Consider the following 19,876-nt stretch of genomic DNA (forward strand, 5'->3'; position numbering starts at 1 on the left):
TTAGTTGCAAAAAGTCACTGATCCTATCTTTAATATAGGGTTGAGTTGTTCTCTTGTATGGTCATTTGTAGGGCTATCATTTGGGATGTGCTAATTGTTATCACACTAGTATAAAATATAGAGCTTTAGTTGTGATTTGGGGGGGATTTTCTTTGTTTAAAAAAGTTAGCATGAATTCCTTACAGTTTCGTGGTTTAGAACTGTTTTTGCTTTCCTTTTCCTACCCATCTACCATGTTGGTTATAGGAAATTAATGACTATTTTATGAAAGCAGAACTCTGAAGAACTGTTTAGCAAAGTTATAGACTTTATTGATGCTAGGAAATGTTTCAGCAATGGTGTTTGTCATAAATATTAAGTCATAACTTGAATCCCCTTCATACATAATTTCATAATCCATGTTTGCTTTCACCTGTTAAGGACTAGAGTTTTATCTTGATCATATTTCCCCTGTGGGTTTTCTTCTCTCTAATACAGTTTTAGAGGATATTCATTTCTTCTTTGCATTCTGGGTGTAAGGATAAGCTGTTAAATTGGGCCCGTTTTTAGAACGTGCCTAATAATTTTTGTTTTGTTCTTCCTTTTGACTTCTTCCAATTTTGTCATTCTCATTTGGCACTTAAAAAAAAATAGGCAGCCTTCGGGTTTGCCTCCAGCCCAGTCTCATTTCACTGAAGCAGCTCCTGCTGCATACTGTTCTCACTGACCTGGCAGGGTATCTGTCTATTTGAAATCCTTATTGTTGTGTGGCTGCAATGTCTGTGGATATTCCTGTAATTCAAACATTGTAGTTTCAACTTTGGGTCTTTTCCCCCTTTTTCTATTTTTGCCTGAAAAAGTATTATATGTGTTCTCTCTATTATAAGTTTATATTTTAAATGCTAACACTTTAAAATGTGGTTTTTAAAAAATTTTCCTAGATATCTTTCCTAAAATATAAGTACTAACATTCTTCCATTTCACCCTTTATTTGAAAGAGGTTTTAAATAGATTACTAATTGCCCAATTCTAATTTCAAGCAAGCAGGCAGGCACATCTTTGTTAAATGCAGCTGCAGACTTGTCTGAAATGTATGCTTTGTGTCCTAGATTACTATCTAGCCATCGATGTTTTCCTTTCTTACCACATCATCCAGAATTCTGCAGAGCAAGCCATCTGACCTTGGAGTTCAGACATCCTGATTCCTTACACATTTGTTATATATATTGCAACCTTTATATCCTTTTGAATATCTTCTTTCTCCTTTGGGAAATGTGAGTTGGGTGCGTCTGTGAAGAGTAAGACAAAGAATTCATTTACTTTCTAACAGCTCCTGCCATTCCCACTTTCATGTTATCAAACAATAGAAGGATGAGAAAGGAATGCTGTACCTGCTGACACATTTAGTTTCATAGTGCAACCTGTAGAAACCTGGGCAAAAGTATCGAATGATTAAGATGCGTAATAGATTAGAAAACTTGTTACCTGAAGTTTTTAGGATTTTTGTTTATAGAAAATATAGGATATAAACACTCTAAGGAATGCAATTCTCTGTAAAGATTATTGTGCAAGAAAAAAATAGTAAGGCTCATTACTGATTAGAAAAATACATAATTTAGATCTGAAAAAGGCAAGAGATATTCTTAGAACAAAGCTTTGAAAAGATACAGAGTCAGTGAAACATATTTAATGCTAACTATTAAATAGAGCAGTTTATGTTTAAACTTAATGCTAGTGCTGCATGAGCTAAAACTCATGAAACACTGGAGAGGGCAAAATGAAATTTGTCATTAAAAGTACTTTGTAGAAATCAAATTAATTCAGTATGGAGAAGACGTTCTTAAAATGACCGGATGTAAAGAACTTGTATACATAGAGAAATAGATGCAGATGTTTCAAAGCATTGCTCATCTAGGATAATGGTTCTCCAACCGGCATGCATGAGAGTGATCTGGGAGAGCTTGTTAAAAATACAGATTGGTAGGTTCTTTCCCCCAGGGTTTATGGCAGGGGTGTCAAACTCATTTTTACCAGGGGCCACATCAGCCTCATGGTTGCCTTCAAAGGGCTGAATGTAATTTCAACTCCTTAGCAGTTAGATAGTAGTTACATTTATGCAGTCCTAAAATTATTTTGGCCCTCTGAAGGCAACCATGAGGTTGATGTGGCCCCCGGTGAAAATGAGTCTGACACCCCTGGTTCTGTGGTATATTAGTCGGGGTGAAGCCTGGGGATTTATACTTCCAACAAATTGCCAAGTGATTCTGCTACTGCTGCTGCTGCTCTAGAGATCACATTTAGATCCACTTAGATCCACTTAGATCCATTTAGAGCCACTGGTCTTAGGAGAAAGAAAGGAGCCTTTAAGTCTATCACTTGTAATATTCCATTGACTAAATGGTCACAGAAGTTTAAAACAAAGTACTGTCATTTGGGAAGCTGAGAGTCGGCGTGTTGAACTGCCATTGTTCAGTTACTACCAATTACTATTTCAGTGGCTGCTCTTTTGGAACCAGGCAAGCAACACTGGGTTTTGTTTTTAGTAGATATTTTCATAAGAGACCTTTATTGGTTTTATTTCTTGATTGGTATAACTTACACAGAAAAGATAATATTGTTTCCAGAGCTTCATGAGGTTACTTACATCTTTAATTTTGAAGTATAGTGTCAGGGTGTCTTGAGAGACATCTTACTCTTTTGGTAGAAGGGGTGCATATTATTTTTAAAATATCAGTGACTAGAAGTAAGGAATTTTGGATTCTTTTGTGTGTGTGTGTGTGTGTGTGGTTGGGTTTTTTTGTTTTTTTGTTTGGGTTTTTTTTGCTTGGGGTTTTTGTTTGTTTGTTTGTTTTAAGTTTTGGATTCTTGATTCAGCCTACCATTATCTAGATAGCACTTTGGGGAAGTTAAATTTCTTTGAACTTAGCCCAGTTATCTTGTATTTTAAAAAGAATGTAATAGTACATGCTCTGCTTGTGTTTCACAGTTGTGTAACTTAAGAAAGGTGAAGTATAAGAGGCACACCAGCCCTGGCTGGTGGTGGCTGAGTTGGTTGGAGCATCAAACTGTAAACATAAGTGTTGTGGGTTTGATTCCTATTTAGAGCACATGCCTAGGTTGCAGGTTTGGTCCCCAGGTGGGACGTATATTAGATGCAACCAATCAATGTTTCTCTGCCTCCCTTTCCCCCTCTCTAAAATCAATAAGCATGTCCTCTTTTGAGGATAGAAATAAAATAAAGTGATTCTGTTAAAAAGAAAGGAAAACCAGTAGCCTATAAACATTAGCTAGAGAAACATTTAAGATAGATTCCATTGAGCTCTTAAACGTAAGCTGGAGAGGTTGACCATGGATATGTTAGGTGTTTTTCATTCCAGGACTGGAAAGAAGATTGAGGAGAAAGAATGTAACAGTGAGAAATGGGACAGGGGCAGGGGTGGGTACGGGTTCTATAATCTAATATGAATACAGCACAACACATTTACTTTTTATTTTTTAAAGAATTTATTTTTTAGAGAGAGGGGAGGGGAGGGAGGTAGGTAGAGGGGGAGAGAAACATCAATGTGTGCTTGCCTCTTATGTGCTCCCTACTAGGGACCTGGCCCACAATCCATGCATGTGCCCTGACTGGGAGTTGAACTGGCAACACTTTGGTTTGCAGGCCCACGCTTAGTCCACTGAACTACACCAGCCAGGGCAGCACATTTGTTTTAAATAATACATAAATCAAGTATTATATTTACTTACAAGGGAGAACGTGTCTAACTGAGATATATGGAATATACTATTTTCCTGAGAGGCAGAGATGGATTAGAAAGGCTGACTAGGAAAGCATCAGAGTATGCATTTCAAAGTCCAAGAATCTCAGGTGTCCTGATATCATAAGAACCTAGCCTTAATTGTTGGGAGAATAAAATAATCAGACCGTATACTGTTTGATTTGGTGGAATGCCTGCTTAATAATTGTCTTTAAGGGGTTGAAAAGGATCCTGTGTTTCTTCTGTTGTGGTGTCCTTAAATTGCAGGTGGGGGTGGTGATTTTTTTGATAACTTGCTTTTTTGGTTTAAGATTTCATCTGTTGCCCTGGCTGGTGTAGCTCAGTGGATTGAGCACTGCCTGCAAACAGAAAGGTCATTGGTTCCATTCCTAGTCAGGGCACATGCCTGGGTTGTGGGCCACGTCCCTAGTAGGAGGCATGAGAGAGGCAACTGGGCCATGTATCTCTTGCACATTGATGTTTCTTTCTCTCTTTCCCTCTCTCTAAAAGTAAATAAATAAAAATATTTTTTAAAGATTTCGTCTGTTAATAGGTTTTTTTCTGTAGTATAATATTTTGATATTAACCTTGCGTAATTACCCCAGTAGATTACAGTAATTCAGAAGTGATTATATAAGCATTGTTGATATATTTTTAGTTTGGTTAATTCTTCAAAAGCATATCTAAAATCTATTTAAATTTTCATTATTAAAAAGTCTGTGGTTTGGTGGTAGGTTTTCACTGTTATATCTATGTACATTTAACTTTAATTTTGAAATTTAAGCAGCAGATAATTCTTAAGTCTCTGTGTGCTAAATTCAAAACTGGTAGTGTACTTTGTTACTCTTATTTAGGTTCTTTCGAATATTCCTGTTGGTAGCGTTAGCTGTTTTTTACTGCTACTAATGTATTTATTGTTGGACATCACACATAATCTTGGGGGGGACGTCAATTTACCACTCTGCTCTTTCCTTTACTTTATATCGTATTATCACATTCCAAAAGTTTGTAGCAGAATCAGACTGAAATGACACCACCCCATACTTTTAGATCATTTATTGTGCAAGACAGCTCTGCAGTTGTTTTTTGTAGTGTCAGTGCCTACATTTTTTATATCTTTTTTTCCTTAAAAATGGAAAGGAAACCTTTTTTGATTTCCCACACTGTGAGTATCGTAATTGTCTAGATAATTTATTCCTTTCTCTTAAGTACGTCTCTGTACCTGCTGAGATTTGGCTCTGTGATGCTTGGTTTATTCCTTGTTCATTTAGTCCCTTGGATCGGCCTAAGCTTTTGGTTTCTGTTTTCATTCATTTTCATTTTTTCCAGTATATTTTGTTCTTGAAAACTATATTTAACATCAAGAAGTACCTTTATTGAACTTTACCTCTGGGAGTTTATGTGATCTTTAAGGTAATCTCTTAATGTGTTTGGGTCTTTATTAAAGTCAGTACTATCATAGTTAAAAATGAACAAAGACAAGTATTAAATGCCAGGGATGAAATCATCTCTAACTGCTATTGCTCTGTTGTGCTCTAGGGCACTGACTTCAATTTTATGGGATCTCTGCTTGATATCAGAGAGATTGTGATTAGTGAAATGCAGGCTTCGTCACTAGCCGTGAAGGAATGAGTGAGGTTTCTCCCAAGGTATGAGTGAGGATTCTCTCAAAAAAGAGTATGTCAAGCCTGTTCGGAGCAAGGTGTGTTGAGAATAAAGTTCTAAAATGGAAATTTTATTGCTGAAATGACAGCCGAAATAAAATGCTCACTGGTTGGGTTGGACATTAGGAAAGAGAAAACAGTAAATTCAGACGCAGTTAACTTGAACGGATATATAGAATTTATCTGATCTGAAAATCAGAGAGGATAATAGATCAAAAAGCAAAACAGCACCGCAGAGACCTGTGGGCCTGTCATCAAAGGTTTGACATTTGGGTTATTAAAATCTCAGAAGAAGGTAAAGAGTGAAATGCTAAAATTTTTTTGGAGAAATAATGACTGAAACTCCCCTACCCCCTAATTTAGAGAAAGCAGTAAACCTAAAGATGCCAGTTCGGTGAACCCCAGACAGAGTAAAGAAGCTCTGGCTCCATCATTTCATAATCAATTTCAGAAAATAAAGGCGTAGAAAAAAATTGAAACCAGCCTTAGGAAAGGACAGTTTTTCAACAGGTGGACCATAATTCAACTGACTGTAGACTTCCTGTCAGAAACCGTGGAGCCCAGTAGGAAGTAGCAAAATATTTTAAAGTCCTGGAAGAAAAGAACTGTCAGCCAACCCCAAATTCTATATTCAGTGAAAATATTCTGTAGAATGGAGGTGAAATAAAGGCGTTTTCAGATGAAGGAGCATGAATAGAATGTTGCCAGCCAACCTGCTCTTAAAAAATTGCTCAAGAAAGTTCTTCAGAATAAAATGAAATGATACCAAAGGAAAACTTTAAATATTAGGAGGGGGAAAGGAACAACAGAAATGGTATTATAGACTGTTTGTCTGTTTTTGAGTTTCTAAAAATGCTTAATTGAAGGCAAAATTATAATATTGTCAGGAATTTTCAATGTATGTTTACATGTAATATATCAAAAAACTATAACACAGTGTGGAGAGTAAAAGGACATACATAGGAGTCATGTGTCTGTATTCTACTTGATGTGGTAAAATAGTGATTCTAAGTAGACTGAAATTTAAAGTATATATTGTAATCTGTAGGGCCCCCACTAAACTTTTTAAAAAACAATGTAAAAAGACAGTTAAAAAATGGATAGATTGAAATACTAAAAGTTTATATGACCCTAAACAATAGGAAAGGGGACATAAATGAAAAACAGGGAAAAAAACAGAAAACAAATAATAAAATGGTAGATGTAAATTTAAACACATCTAAATCATTATATAAGTATAAATAAAAAAACTATGACTCAACTATATCTATGTGCAAGAAACGCACTTCAAATGTAATGAAATAGGTTAAAATAATAGGATGGGGAGAATACTTATGTAAGAAAAGAAGAAAATTCTCAAATTAATAATTTAAGCCTTTACAGTAAGAAACTGGAAGAAGAGGAGCAATGTCCACTCAAAGCAGCAGAAGGAAGGAAATAATAGTTAAAAGCAAAAATCAGTGACTTTGAAAACAGAAGGAAAGAAGTAAACATCAAATAAGCCAAAGTTGGTTCTTTAGTCAGTGAAACTGATAAATCTTTTAAGACTAACAAAGAAAAATCGGATATAAATCACTTATCAGGAGGAAAAAGATGGGAAATCATGACAGACCCTGTGGATGTCAATAGAATAAGAAGTGATTATAATAAACAAGTCTTTGCAAATAGTTTGACAAGTTAGATGAAGTGACCAATTTCTTAAAAAGTGCAAACTATCAAAACTTGGCCAAGATGAAGTAGATAGCAGTTATTTCTGCAGTTATTAAGTAAATTGGATTAATAGTTAAAACCTTCCAACAAAGAAATCTCAGGTACAAATCATTTTACTTAGTGAATTCTCCCAGTTACAGAAGAATTAACACCACTTCTCCACCACTTTAGTCAAATCTAGCAATTTATAAAAATTGTATGACCGATTAGAGATTATCCCAGGAGTGCAAAGCTGATGCAATATTCAAAAATCAGTCAACGTAATCTACCATGTTAACAATCTAAGAGAGAAAAACGTGTAATCATGTTAATTAATGCAGAAGTATATTTGACAAATTTCAGCATCCATTAATAATAACAATTCAGGAATCTAGGAATAAAAGGGGAGCTTCCTGAATCTGATAAAGAACAGCTATTAAAACTTTACCATTAATACCATTCTTAATGGTGAAAAGATTGCTTTCTTCCAAAGATTAGGGAAAAAAGCAAGGATGCTTGCTTCTGTCACTGTCACTCATCTAGTGTTGAGTAATTGCAAGTCCTAGCCAGCACTGTTAGGCAAGAAAAAGAAATAAAAGGCACATAGATTGGAGAGGGAGAAATAAAATAGATTGTACTTTGGTTCTCTTGACTGTTTCTTTTAACAGAGCAGAAGTTTTTCATTTTGAAGTCTAACTTGTCAAAAAATAAAAAAAGCCGTTTTTATGGACGCTGCTATGGGTGTCCTAAGAACTCTTTGTTGGACCCAAATTGTAAAGATTTTGTCTTCTGCTTTTTGCTAGAAGTTTATAGTTTATATTTGGAGTTCATTTTGTATCAAGTGTGAGTTGTTGAGTCAAGGTAGTTTTTTGCACGTGGATGTCCAGTTGCTTTAATATTTGTTGAGAAAACTGTGTTTTCTCAATGAAATTGTTTTCTATTCTGATCAAAAATCAATTGGCTATATTTATGTTCTATTTCTCAGTTCTTTTTTCTGACCCATATCTGTATCTATCCTTTGTACCACATTATTTTGATTACTGTAACCTTCTAGTAATTCCTAAATTGTGTGGTGTGATTTTTTCAATTTTGTTTTTTCCAAAGCTGATTTAGCTTTTCTAGATCTGCCTTCTCATGTAAATTTTAGAATCAATTTACCCAATTTATTTAAAAAAAAAAAACCTTATTGGAATGGTGTTAAATCTGTAGGTAAACCTGGAGAGAATTGAAATCTTGACTCTGTTGAGTCTTGCAATCCATGAACACACAGTATTTCTCTCTATTTAATCTATGCTTGCTTTTATTACTTTAATCTGCATTGTGTGGGTTAGAGAATACAAATACCTGTACACGATACATATATCTGAAACTCTTTCATTTGGGGGAGAGCTATTCTTATAAGTGGCATTTAAAAAAATTATTTTTTCCAATGTACCTTAATGTTACCCAGAGATACAATTATTGAGTATGTTGACCTTGGATCTTGAAACCTTGCTAAACTCATTTATTAGTCTGAGGAGGATTTTATTTTTTGTTTTTTTGTAGCTAACTGGAGGTTTTCTGTGTAGATAATCATGTCCTTTGCAATCCTGTTTCCACCAGCCAGCAGTTTAGTTTTTACTGAACTGAGCCTGTCGTCTTCGCCCCCTGTGCATGTCAAGTCTGCGTGGATGCCCAGAACTGCTCTCTTCTTCCTTACAAAAGCCTAGTTTTTCTGCACTGGGCTTGCCAAGATAGATTGTTTTTGAGAAAATTTGAGGCAACGTAAACTATGGTCAGTTTCTTTTTTTGTTAGGGTTTTGAAAAATTTTGTAAAATGCCTATGAGATTTCAAACAACCAAAGTATAATTCACAGAGTGGGAGAAAATGTTTTACGACGTGGAGATAGAAATTTGATGACAGAGGTCAATTTTGAAACTTTATTTATTTAGTATGACTATCTTGCAGATGCCATTTCTCTACAGAGAAAGAATCAAAATATAGCTAGTTTGATTTAGGTAGATTAACTCCATTCTGTCACCTAAAATTTCAGGATGTGACATCATCAGACTCTGAAACTATGTATTTTATTATGGAGGCCAGCATCAATAAAAGATCATTTATAACTCTTGAAAACAGTTTTCTAGCAATTTATACATAAGTGAACAGAATTTAAAAGGCTTACTGCCCTGTAACTTGGGGAACAAACAGACAGTGGTTCTTAATGTTTTTTTAGTTAAATGGTTTCTGCTTCACTTAAGATTCAGTTACCTATGGTTTACTCTTTGTTACTGTCTAAGGTAATCTGTGGTGACCTTCACTTTGTGCCTCTGGAAACCACCTGTTCCACCACACACTTATTTCCTGTTGGTTTTTAAATGTGTTAAAACTTTGGTCAGTATTTTTTAAAAATAACCTTTGATGTATTATATATAAAATGTAAAAATACTCACATGTATAAGGTTCCCCAGCAGGTTACTTTCAGTTGACTGTCCTGGAGCCTGCTCCTGCTGAATACTCACCGAGCCACCGGAGCCAGGGTCTTTGCCCCTCCTTCCATAGTGATAAGACTTTGATGGGAATTGTTCAATTCTTCCAGAAGAGCAAGAACATTCTTGCTCTTCTGGAAAAGGTTAAGGAATTGTATAATGATATTGTATTTGACTTTCTCACCTTTGGTTTTTTTTTTTTAAGGATGCCATTTGATACTTATTGCTTTGTAAATGATGCTGTATTCCATGCTTTTATTTTCCAGTTTTAATGTCTTGTTGATCTGACTTTTAATGGGCCATCTTTAATGAGCACCCTTGAATAGTTTAGTACCTACCTACTAAAAAATTATATATTGTATTTTTGGTCATTTCAGGGTAAGTATGATGAAAGTTGTACAGTAATACTAACTGACTTTCAATATTTGTCATGAAGATAAATGTAAAGTGAATCCGTGAGAAAGTGTGCTGTGTTGAAAATGTTGTGTTGAGAACACTTGGCTCTGAGTTCTGTTTCTTCCACTTAATATTTGTGTGATCTTTATGAAGTTTTTCTAACCTTCTAGAGCCTCACTTCCTCCTTTAACTTACAAAAAAGAGAATGAAGTATATGCATAATTTTCATATATTGTAACAATTCATATGTACCTTTTGGTGTGGTTATGAGAGTTAAATGAGTTAATTTTTAGTGAAGTGCTTTATAAATCATACAGCATAGAACTGTTTCCTATGAAATACAAAAACTGTCTTTAAGTGATTTTCTTTTCATTTGAAAAGGTTGGCTATGATTTGGCCAATTTCTCTCCAATTTACTGTTCAATTTTATTCTTCAGGCATTTCTTACTTGTGTTTAAACTAAGAGATTTAGCTCAAGATGCCTTTCTTTTCTTTCTTTTTTTTTCCTTCTTCTTGTATTCTCTACTTCTTCCTTACCTAAATTCTGTCTCTTCATTTAGAGATTCAGGATTAAGGACTTTGTGGGAGTAAGTGAATTGGGAAATGATGTGCCCTTGGTTAGGAAAATCTGATGTTTTGATGAATAACACAGAACTAGGCTTAGTGATCAGTTTTTTTCCCCCCTCTGAGCATGACTGTGTGTAAACATTGCTTTTTCTTTTTTTCAATTCCGTCTTCCAGTTACAGCAGTTGGAGCTCGCACAGATTCAGCAAAGAGATGCTAACCTCACGGCTCTTGCTGCTATTGGACCAAGGAAGAAGAGATCACTGGAGTCTGGGTCTGGAAATGAGGTAGATACAATGTTTGTTATTTTATTTTTCATGTCAAGACAGCATGCCAAAAGGAAGCAAAGACATGCAAATATAGTTTACCCTACCTTGCACACTGTTGTTGCCAAATGCTTATGAAAATTCCTCTTTGTCTATTTCATAAAATCTTAACTTTTATTGTGTTTTTAAGGTTTGTATTGCCTTGAACTTTACTCCTACTTATTACATATTTTATAATTCTTCCTGTTCCCCATAGCTAGTCATACTGAGTCTCACTATCTCATTTTTTTATTTCTGCTCATTCTTTCTAGTGGTCTTATGTAATTCTTTCTCCTCTGTGTATCTAAATCCAGCCTGTCTATTAAGATAAAATCTGCCATCTTACTTCTTCATGAATCCTGACTCTTCTTTCCCACACTGACTTGTTTTCTGAGCACTTAGTGTTTGCATGGCATTAATTTGTTCTCTGTTCCTTGTGTGCACATTTTCTTTTGTGAGGTTTAAAACTCTTGAGCAAGACTATAATCCTATTTTTTGTATCGCCCACAGAACTGAGCATATATATACTCAATAAATATCATTAATTGTGTAACACCCAGGAAGGACCTTACTTAATCTGTAGAGCAGTTATTTGATATAATATTAGATTTTCAGATTGATCATCAGATCTGAGATGGTAATACAGAGAGAGTCCTGAGATAGAGTCAGCTATGAAGAGCCTCACCTAACTGCTCTGTAAAATTTAAATGTGCTTTGAGACATGCTCTTCCCCAGCGTTGACCCCTTATCATGGACAATTCCTAAATGAGTGACAGCTACCTCAGTAGAGAAAGGATTGTTGTCATTACAAATGTGATGTATACAGTATGTGTTCCCATGCAAAAAAATTCACAATATAAAAATATTTGAAAAAATAAATGTTTACTCCTCACCGATGTCCAGTCTTCCATCCCCTGACCAGTCAGATGTAACCACGGTTAAGGTTTTAACATAACCTGAAAGAAACTTAATGAATGTGGGCATATATCACGTGCATTTACAATCCCCATGTTTGATTTTGTTTGCACTTAAATGAGATCAGACTATTGTTCTGCCCTTCAGATTTCCCCTTTTCCATAATCTCCCTCATGTAATTTACTTCCATACTTTTAAAAGCATGACTCCACAGGGTCCGCATCCTCAGATTCAAGCAGAAGGAAAATACTTGAAAAAATGTTATACTGTGCTGATGTGTATTGTGTAGTTAGGCCTATGACGGTTCCATCTGTACTGAACATGTACAGATTTTTTTTCTTGTCATTATTCCCTAAACAATACATTATAACATCTGTTTACATAGCATTTACATTACATTAGGTATTATAAGTAGCCTGGAGATTATGAGAGCATATGGGAGGGTGTGTGGAGGTTATATGTGAATACCATACTGTTCTCTGTAAGGGACTTGATCTGTGGGGGTCATGGACCCAATCCACCATGGACACCGAGGGACAACTGTGCTGTGTTTGGATAAATGGGCATTTCGGTAGTTTGCACGTTTTCGCTATAATTGCTTCACAGAACAACACCCTTGTACCTACACTATTGTGTGCTTGCCCAAGTAGCTGTAGGCTAAATTCCTAGAAATTGAATTTGTGGGTTGAGGAGTATGCACAATAGGAAAAACTTTCTGGAAAAATTCAAACATATACAAGGAAGGAGACCATACATAGTACAGTGAATTTCTGTATACCTTCCACCCTGTTACAACTGCTATCAATGCATGCCTGATCTTGGTCCATTTATATCTTTACTAACCTCAGGTAAATTTTTCACCCCTCAGGTTATTTTAAAGTGAATCCTAGACTCAATATAATTTTATTCATGAATATTATTTGTTGCTTTTGATTTTGGTATTTTAAAATTATCACCCGAATAAATTGTGTCAGTCTTTTATGTCCATTTGTGCCTATTGGCAAAAATTGTCATTAATACTGGGGATTATCTTTACCATCTGTGCTTTAAAATGCAATTTTTAATAGAGTATTTACATTATGGGTAAAATAGAACATGTTTTCATGTGTATATACATTGGTACTTTCAATTTTCCTTTCCCCTCTGTATTTTTTAATTGAATAAGAAAATGGGACATTCTATACCTGCCTTCACTTTTGCAGTTTGAGCATTATTTATCTAAAAGTCTTCATTTTCCCATAAAAATCAGCTTTTTGTTTTTGCTTTCTGGGCTTTTATTGTATTTTAAAAGCCTTTCTTTTTTAATTTTTATTTATCAGTTTGAGAGAGAAAAACATCAATTTGTTGTCCCACTTATTTATGTATTCATTGGTTGATTCTTGTATGTGACCTGACCAGAGATCGAACCCTACAACCTTTGCGTATTGGCCCCACATTCTAACCAACTGAGCTACCAGGCCAGGGCTAAACCTTTCTTTTTCTTTTTTTTTTAAGTTGAGATATAATTGACATACAACATTGTATTAGTTGCAGGTGTACAACATAATGAATTGATATCCTGTGTATACATTGTGAAATGATCACCACAATAAGCCTAGTTAACATTCAGCACCACACGTAGTTACATTTTTTTTCTTGTGGTGAGAACTTTGAAGATTTACTCTCCTACCAATTTTCAAATATATAATACAGTATTATTAACTGTATTTTCCATGCTATACATTATAGCCCCAAGACTATTTATTTATTTTATAACTGGAATTGTGTGCCTTTCTTAGAATTATGTTAATAGTTCTTTTATTTTACCTTTTAGATACAAATCTTTGATTCAGTCACAGTTTTTCTTTAATAAGCATTGAGATACAGAATTTTATTGACCTCACTCCTCCCTCATTCTCCTCCAGGCTAGCAAATTGCCCCAATAGTATTTATTCTAATTGTTTCCTCGGTGATTTGAAATACAGTGGTACCTTGGTACTTGTCATTAATTGGTTTTGGAACTGGTGCCTAACCAGCGAGTACCAAACAATGAAGCATCTTCTGTGGGGCAGTGTCATGACTCACACAAGTTCTAGCAAGTGTGACAAGTCCAGAGCAAGCACTGAGTGCTGAAACATTTTTTTCTCGTGAAAATGCGATGAGTACAGGGTTTGACAAGTCATGAAGCTGATGAGTACCAAGGTGTGACGGTACCACCTTTATCACACACAAGTTTGTATTGATTACAGATTCCCTTATGTATTTGAATGTTTCTGTATATTGAGTCAGTGCTGTCTGATGAGAAGTTTCTTTGATGAAAATGTTTTATGTCTGTGGCCACATACAGCTGCTGAGCAATTGAGCTGTGGCTATGTAACTGAAGAAGTAGTTTTAATTTTTAAAAATTAATGTAAATTTTAAGTGTCACATTTGGCTAGTGGCTACTATATTAATGTAGCAGGACTACTTTATCAATGCATTATCTATTTATGCTTATTTCTGTATTAGTAATAGATCTTTTTTTTAACCTTTAACCTCTTTTAATGTACAGTCATTGTTAATCACATTCACATTGCTATGCAACATACCTCCAGAACTCTTTCAGCTTGCTAAACAGCTCCCCATTTCCCCCTTCCCCAGCCCCTGGTAACCACATGTACTTTGATTCTATGAATTTGACTACTTAGATGTCTCATTATAAGTGGAAGCATACAGTTATGGTTTTTTGTGATTGGTTTATTTCACTTAGCATGGTGTCCTCAAGATTCGAAATCTGAATACAGTATATTTAAAAATATGGTAAAACTAATAGAGTTTTTTATGTTTCTACTTCTCTGGCACAGAACAACCCCCTGCCCTTTATTTTTGGTCTTTTTGCATATAAATGTTTGTGAGTATTTGATTAAAACTGGGGCATGCCATTTCATCATTAAGAATGCTCCTGTAAATATGGACTAGTTAGCATACTATTTTCTTTTGTGGCAAGAACAGTTATTTATAACTTTTTTCATTTGCATAGTTGTTATTATTTATAATATTACAACTCCTTTAAGAAAGAGCTACAGGGATTTTGAAGTCCCTGTCCTACTTTTCTGTATGGTAGCATTATTCAACAAATTCTGTTAAATGTTTGCCTGTGGGGAAGCATTGTAGCATGTTGAGTAAGTACATGTTCTTTGACTCAGACAAATCTGGGTTTGGTTCTTCACTTTCAAGTTTTATAACCTTTGACAAGTTCTTTAAACCACATACCTCAATTATCTTCATCTGAGAAATGGGTATTATACCTGCCTTGTAATGTTTTAAGGACTGGACTATGTAAAATGCATAGTTAGTTTTTGGCCTAAAGGTACAGGCTTAATATATTGCCATTGTTGTCATAGTAGTAGTAGTACCATTATTTTAGCTTTTAATAGTATTTCTAAGTAATATTAATGAGCCATAGTGAATTTGAAATGTCCATTAATCTCTCCAGAGCTTCTCTTCTATGTCTCATATGAGTTTGTCATAAATTTTAGAAACATTAAACATTTTACAGTTTATAAAATGTATTTTCATTCATTGTATATTTGAATCCAAGAAGGTATATAGGGAGGGGTTGTGGGGCTGGGGGAAGAAATGTACTGTTTCAAAACAGTGGTAAAAATCAGTTTATATGATTTATGTATCAACATCAAAATGGAAAAATTACTTTCAAATTTCAAACTAGATGTGTTTTAACTTGGGTGTAAATATACTGTATTGTCTGTTTGCTTGGTGCTTCTTTTGTTTTGAGAATTTAAGCACATGTATTTCCCCTGTATTTTCTGCACATTAAGCCTACACAGTTGTGAGACTTTCACTGACTTACTCAACAGCCAGTGCTTTAATGCCACCCTGAACTGAAAACATCCGTTTCTTTAATGAGCCGGTGACATTTTAGCACAGCCCTTATGTTGAAATTAGTTAGAAGACTATCTTTTTTGTTATTTTTTTAAATTCATGGTGTTTTAACTTTAAAGGCAGTTTTCTTTTAAATATGGGAAACTGGAGAAAAACCTATTTTATGCTTTTTCAGTGTTTATTAAGAATACTGCTAAAAAAAAAGAATATTGCTGACTCACTTTGCCCTTCAGTAACTTACACTGCATTCATCAAGATTGTGAAAAGCCCTTTGCTTACTTGTTTTATTCTCTTCACAAATAACAAAAAAAATGATGTGTGAAACTGTTCATATTTTTAATATTCTAAACCTTGGAAACCAAAGCTTTACTTTTTCTTTGCTTTTTTCTTTATAAATGAGGAACTGAAATCTTACCTTTTAATATACATTTTCTGGAATAAGCATATCATCCCAGAGCACAGAGAGGAGAAGTCTAGTTCTTTGCAGGCCAACTCTATCTGTAGTTCAAGTGTAGGTCTTTCCTGCTGATGGAAGAGCTCTTAGTTTGGAAGGTGGGGCATAATGATGCTGGTTTAAAAAATTGTAACATTCAGAAAACTAAGCTTGCTACCTTAAGCATTCATAGATTACTGTTTCTCTATGTAATAAATCAACAATAATAATAAATTTGGAGAAATTAATTTTAGACCTTCGTCCTTTAGTGTGTTTTTTTTCCTATTATGTAAAACAAAGCAAAAACTGCCTCTTATCCTTAAAAAGTCTTTTCTATTTGTACAGTTTGGGGTCTGGCACAAATAACACAACCTTTTTGTTATGAAATCTTTTATTACAAAATCATAAGGATGTAATTCTGTAACATAACAATATCATACTCAAGCACACCATATGGCTATTTAGTTGAAATGTTCAAATTGAAACTATAAATTATTACACCCATATTATTACCCTACCAACCACACTCAGGCAGGCGTTACTTCTGCCAGGTCCTGTATATTATACTGGCCTCTTTACAGAATTACACTTGGCATTCCCAGAAGTCTTGGTAAAGTTGAATAGAATTAGCTACTGTCTCCTTGTGGTATCCTGGCAAAAAGCAACAAGTACCAATTATTTATATAACCCAGTATTTATATAGCCTGTTGATTTTAGCGGAGGAAAATATTTAAAATTTACTACTTGGGAGTACCTGAATTATATATATATATTTTTTTTTTAAATTAATATAGGCTATATAAATACTTAGAATAAATTAGAACTTACTTTAAGATTTAGAGTTTTTACATGTATGTATTCTGTGTGTATATTGCTTAGGCAATGTGTTTGGAGTTTCTTGGAATGTCAAGGCATTAATAATTTTACTTCCTGTATTAATTTTAGATCCTTAGATTAGAAATCACATTTTTTTCTATTAGCAACACTTTCAGATAGTTCTTGTAACTTACTGATGATTCAACATTGATATAAGTGTTTCTTTACTTTTGTTGAATGAGTCTAAAAAATCATGTCATATATATAATAGTGATTTTAGAGCTATGAATATACAGATTTTGGAATGTCAGCATGAAGTTTTTTACAAGTGTAAATAAATAAGGCCTCCTGAGAGCATTTAATTATTCATTTCTCTTGAAAATGCTGATTTAAAAAAAAGTGGTTATAGTACCAAATCAGCTACGTGGTACTTATATGACACATGTTCTATTTTGTGATGCTTAAAATAGTGTTCCTTTGCTAACTGTAATGAAGAAATTATCATGTGGATAAGTATAGGCACTTTCTATGTAGAAGCAGGTTAGAGTACTCCCTTGTATAATTCTAACTCTTGGGGATAAAAGGAAAAGGGGCTTTTATGAAACTTTGGTTAGTAATAAATTAGAGAATATGATTGAAAAATTAATTCTGATTTCAGACCAATGCATTTTTTCCACAGTAGAATTTCAGTTCAGAGATGGGTGTCAGGTATTGATAACAGTTTTGTTTTCACTCCCCACAATCAAGGGTCTATTCCCAAAAGGCATTTCTTTTTTATTGTACTTTTTAATTTGTACAGCTTGAAAATAAGGCATTTTATGTAGCATATTACTGTAAATATTTATTTTTAAACCAAGCATTCTTTATATATTATTAACCAAATATTTGGATATAATCTATAAAATGCTTCAACTGCAGAACCCTAAATCTCTCTTCCTAACCATTTATGTTTGATGACCTCATTGCAGGATTAATACTAGAGATTATCACATTGCTGTGTTTTGTGAGTGGATTTAATGAATATAGAGGAAAGAAGATGAGAAGGACCACATTTGAATAACATGTTACGTTCCATTGTCAGGGATAGCCTATGCTGTAGCTTACCGAAGAGTGATTATTTGGGAAAGAGATGGACTTTTTGAAAAATCCTGTACCACAAATCACTGTTCTACAGTAGTTTTCTGTAGATTTTGTTAGAACTTTTTGTATAAACCTTAAAGTCTTGTCAGTATCTGTTTAGCAGCTACCTTTTGTATCAACTTATATTTCTCTTTAGCTCTGATTTGATGTTTACACCTTTAGGTAGTTAGTGTGTTTTAATTTGCGGGGAGGACGTAGGCAGAGGGAAGGGAGTTTTCAGAAAGTTACAGGCAAACAGCAATTAAAAAAAGCAGAATAAAGACATAAATGATGTTGTAAAGGAAACAGAAGAGTTGTGAGAATTTTTCCTTTGTGTTTTATTTGGTGATTACTTGGTGCATCTGAGTGGCTTGAACAAACAAAACGTGGTTCTGCTCTGCCAGACACCCGGTCCTCTGGAGGTCGGAGCACATCAGTAGTGCTTCATGAACTTGAGAGGAAAGGTATCTCAAGGTTCAAAAATCCACCCCATCAATTTTTTAGCATCAGGCATACAACTTTCAAAATTATATAGGCAATAAAGCTCTTTTGAGAAAATAAACTTATTTGAAGAAAAGTCAAAAGTTGTCTATGAATCAGTACTGAGGCACTGTAAAAGTAATAAAATGCATTGTGTTCTCAGAATTTTTTCTTGAGCTTTGTTACATAACAAGTATATGATAGGGTTTGAGATAGCAGATAATAGATAATTTGTATTGAGTGCCTACTGTTTTGAAAATTTTAATTTTATTCTTGTGAAAAATAAAAATATCTTTAATAGATATTTAATAGCCACTTTAATAGATAGCCAAAATTACCTGGGCATTCCACTAATTTGAATATATTTGAGGAAAACTTTATAGTCATAGTGGCACAAACATTCTCTCTCTGTTACTCATGATTTAAAATACACCTTCAGTGCCTTAGGATATCATCAGTATTGAATAAAAGAATTGCTTAATGGAGTCCCAGAACTACCTCTGGGTCTCTGGAGGAATCTGTGTAGCAGTAGCCATTTTCCCCCCTTCTACTAACCCTTACAACAGTAGTTCCTCTCTTCCCATTGTTTCTGTCTGTTGAGGGTGTGCCCCTCCTGGGAAGTGAAAGCCAGCTAGTTAAATGCCAGCTAATGATGCATCTGATTTTTAAAACAAGCACAGAAAGCACTCGGCAAGGCAGCTTCCTGCTTATAACCAAAAATGAGGTCTGGGAAATGAACATTCTGCAAGGGCAGTGATCATCTTGGAGAGTGTTCCATTCAATGACAGGTGAAACTCATGGTATTTGTGTGTGTGTGTGTGTGTGTGTGTATCAAATAAGAGAAAAAGTCAGAAGACAGTGAAATGGAGTCCATTGCTTTGTCTTCTTCAGAGAAGATGGTATTAGGGATTTCTGGACTTAACTATTTTCCCTATTATTGCCTTTCCAAGAATCATTTCAATGTAGAGCAGGATAGGGCTTCCAAAACACACCAGTGAGAGGTTTCTCAGACAGTGCCCTGTGCGTTTCTTTGTACCTGGTAGAAAATATTATTTTGTTTTTAATTTCTTGATTTTTCTTCACTGTTCCCACCCATCTTTATATAGATAGTTATATACAAGGATAGTTGTAAGGAATTATTAAAACCAGAACTTTTTGGAATATACTTAGACTAGATATCAGGGATAACTTTCTTTTTTTAAAAAATATATTTTATTGATTATACCATTACCGTTGTTCTATTCCCCCCCTTCATTCCGCTCCACCCGCACACTCCCTCCCCCACCACTCTCCCCCCCTTAGTTTATAACCACGTGTCTCAATTTCTTTAGGTTCTATATTTCCCCCACTATTCTCCCCCTCCCCCCTATTTTCTACCTACCATCTATGCTATTTTCTGTGCCTTCTCCCCCCATTAGTAGTATTCC

The 19,876-nt window shown here is 34.6% G+C and overlaps 1 protein-coding gene across 1 annotated transcript in view; it reads left to right on the top strand.

The window, feature by feature from the left end:
• Positions 1 to 19,876, top strand: part of TAF4B (TATA-box binding protein associated factor 4b) — a 127,533-nt gene that overhangs the window by 93,196 nt on the left and 14,461 nt on the right. The window contains exon 14 of the mRNA XM_037032241.1: positions 10,697 to 10,807. Coding sequence (XP_036888136.1) covers positions 10,697 to 10,807 — 111 coding nt within the window. The remainder of the gene's footprint in view (positions 1 to 10,696; positions 10,808 to 19,876) is intronic.

The sequence above is a fragment of the Sturnira hondurensis genome, unplaced genomic scaffold (genome assembly GCF_014824575.4).
Source record: "Sturnira hondurensis isolate 20B ecotype Veracruz unplaced genomic scaffold, ASM1482457v3 Scaffold0001872, whole genome shotgun sequence".
In the NCBI taxonomy this organism is placed as follows: domain Eukaryota; kingdom Metazoa; phylum Chordata; class Mammalia; order Chiroptera; family Phyllostomidae; genus Sturnira; species Sturnira hondurensis.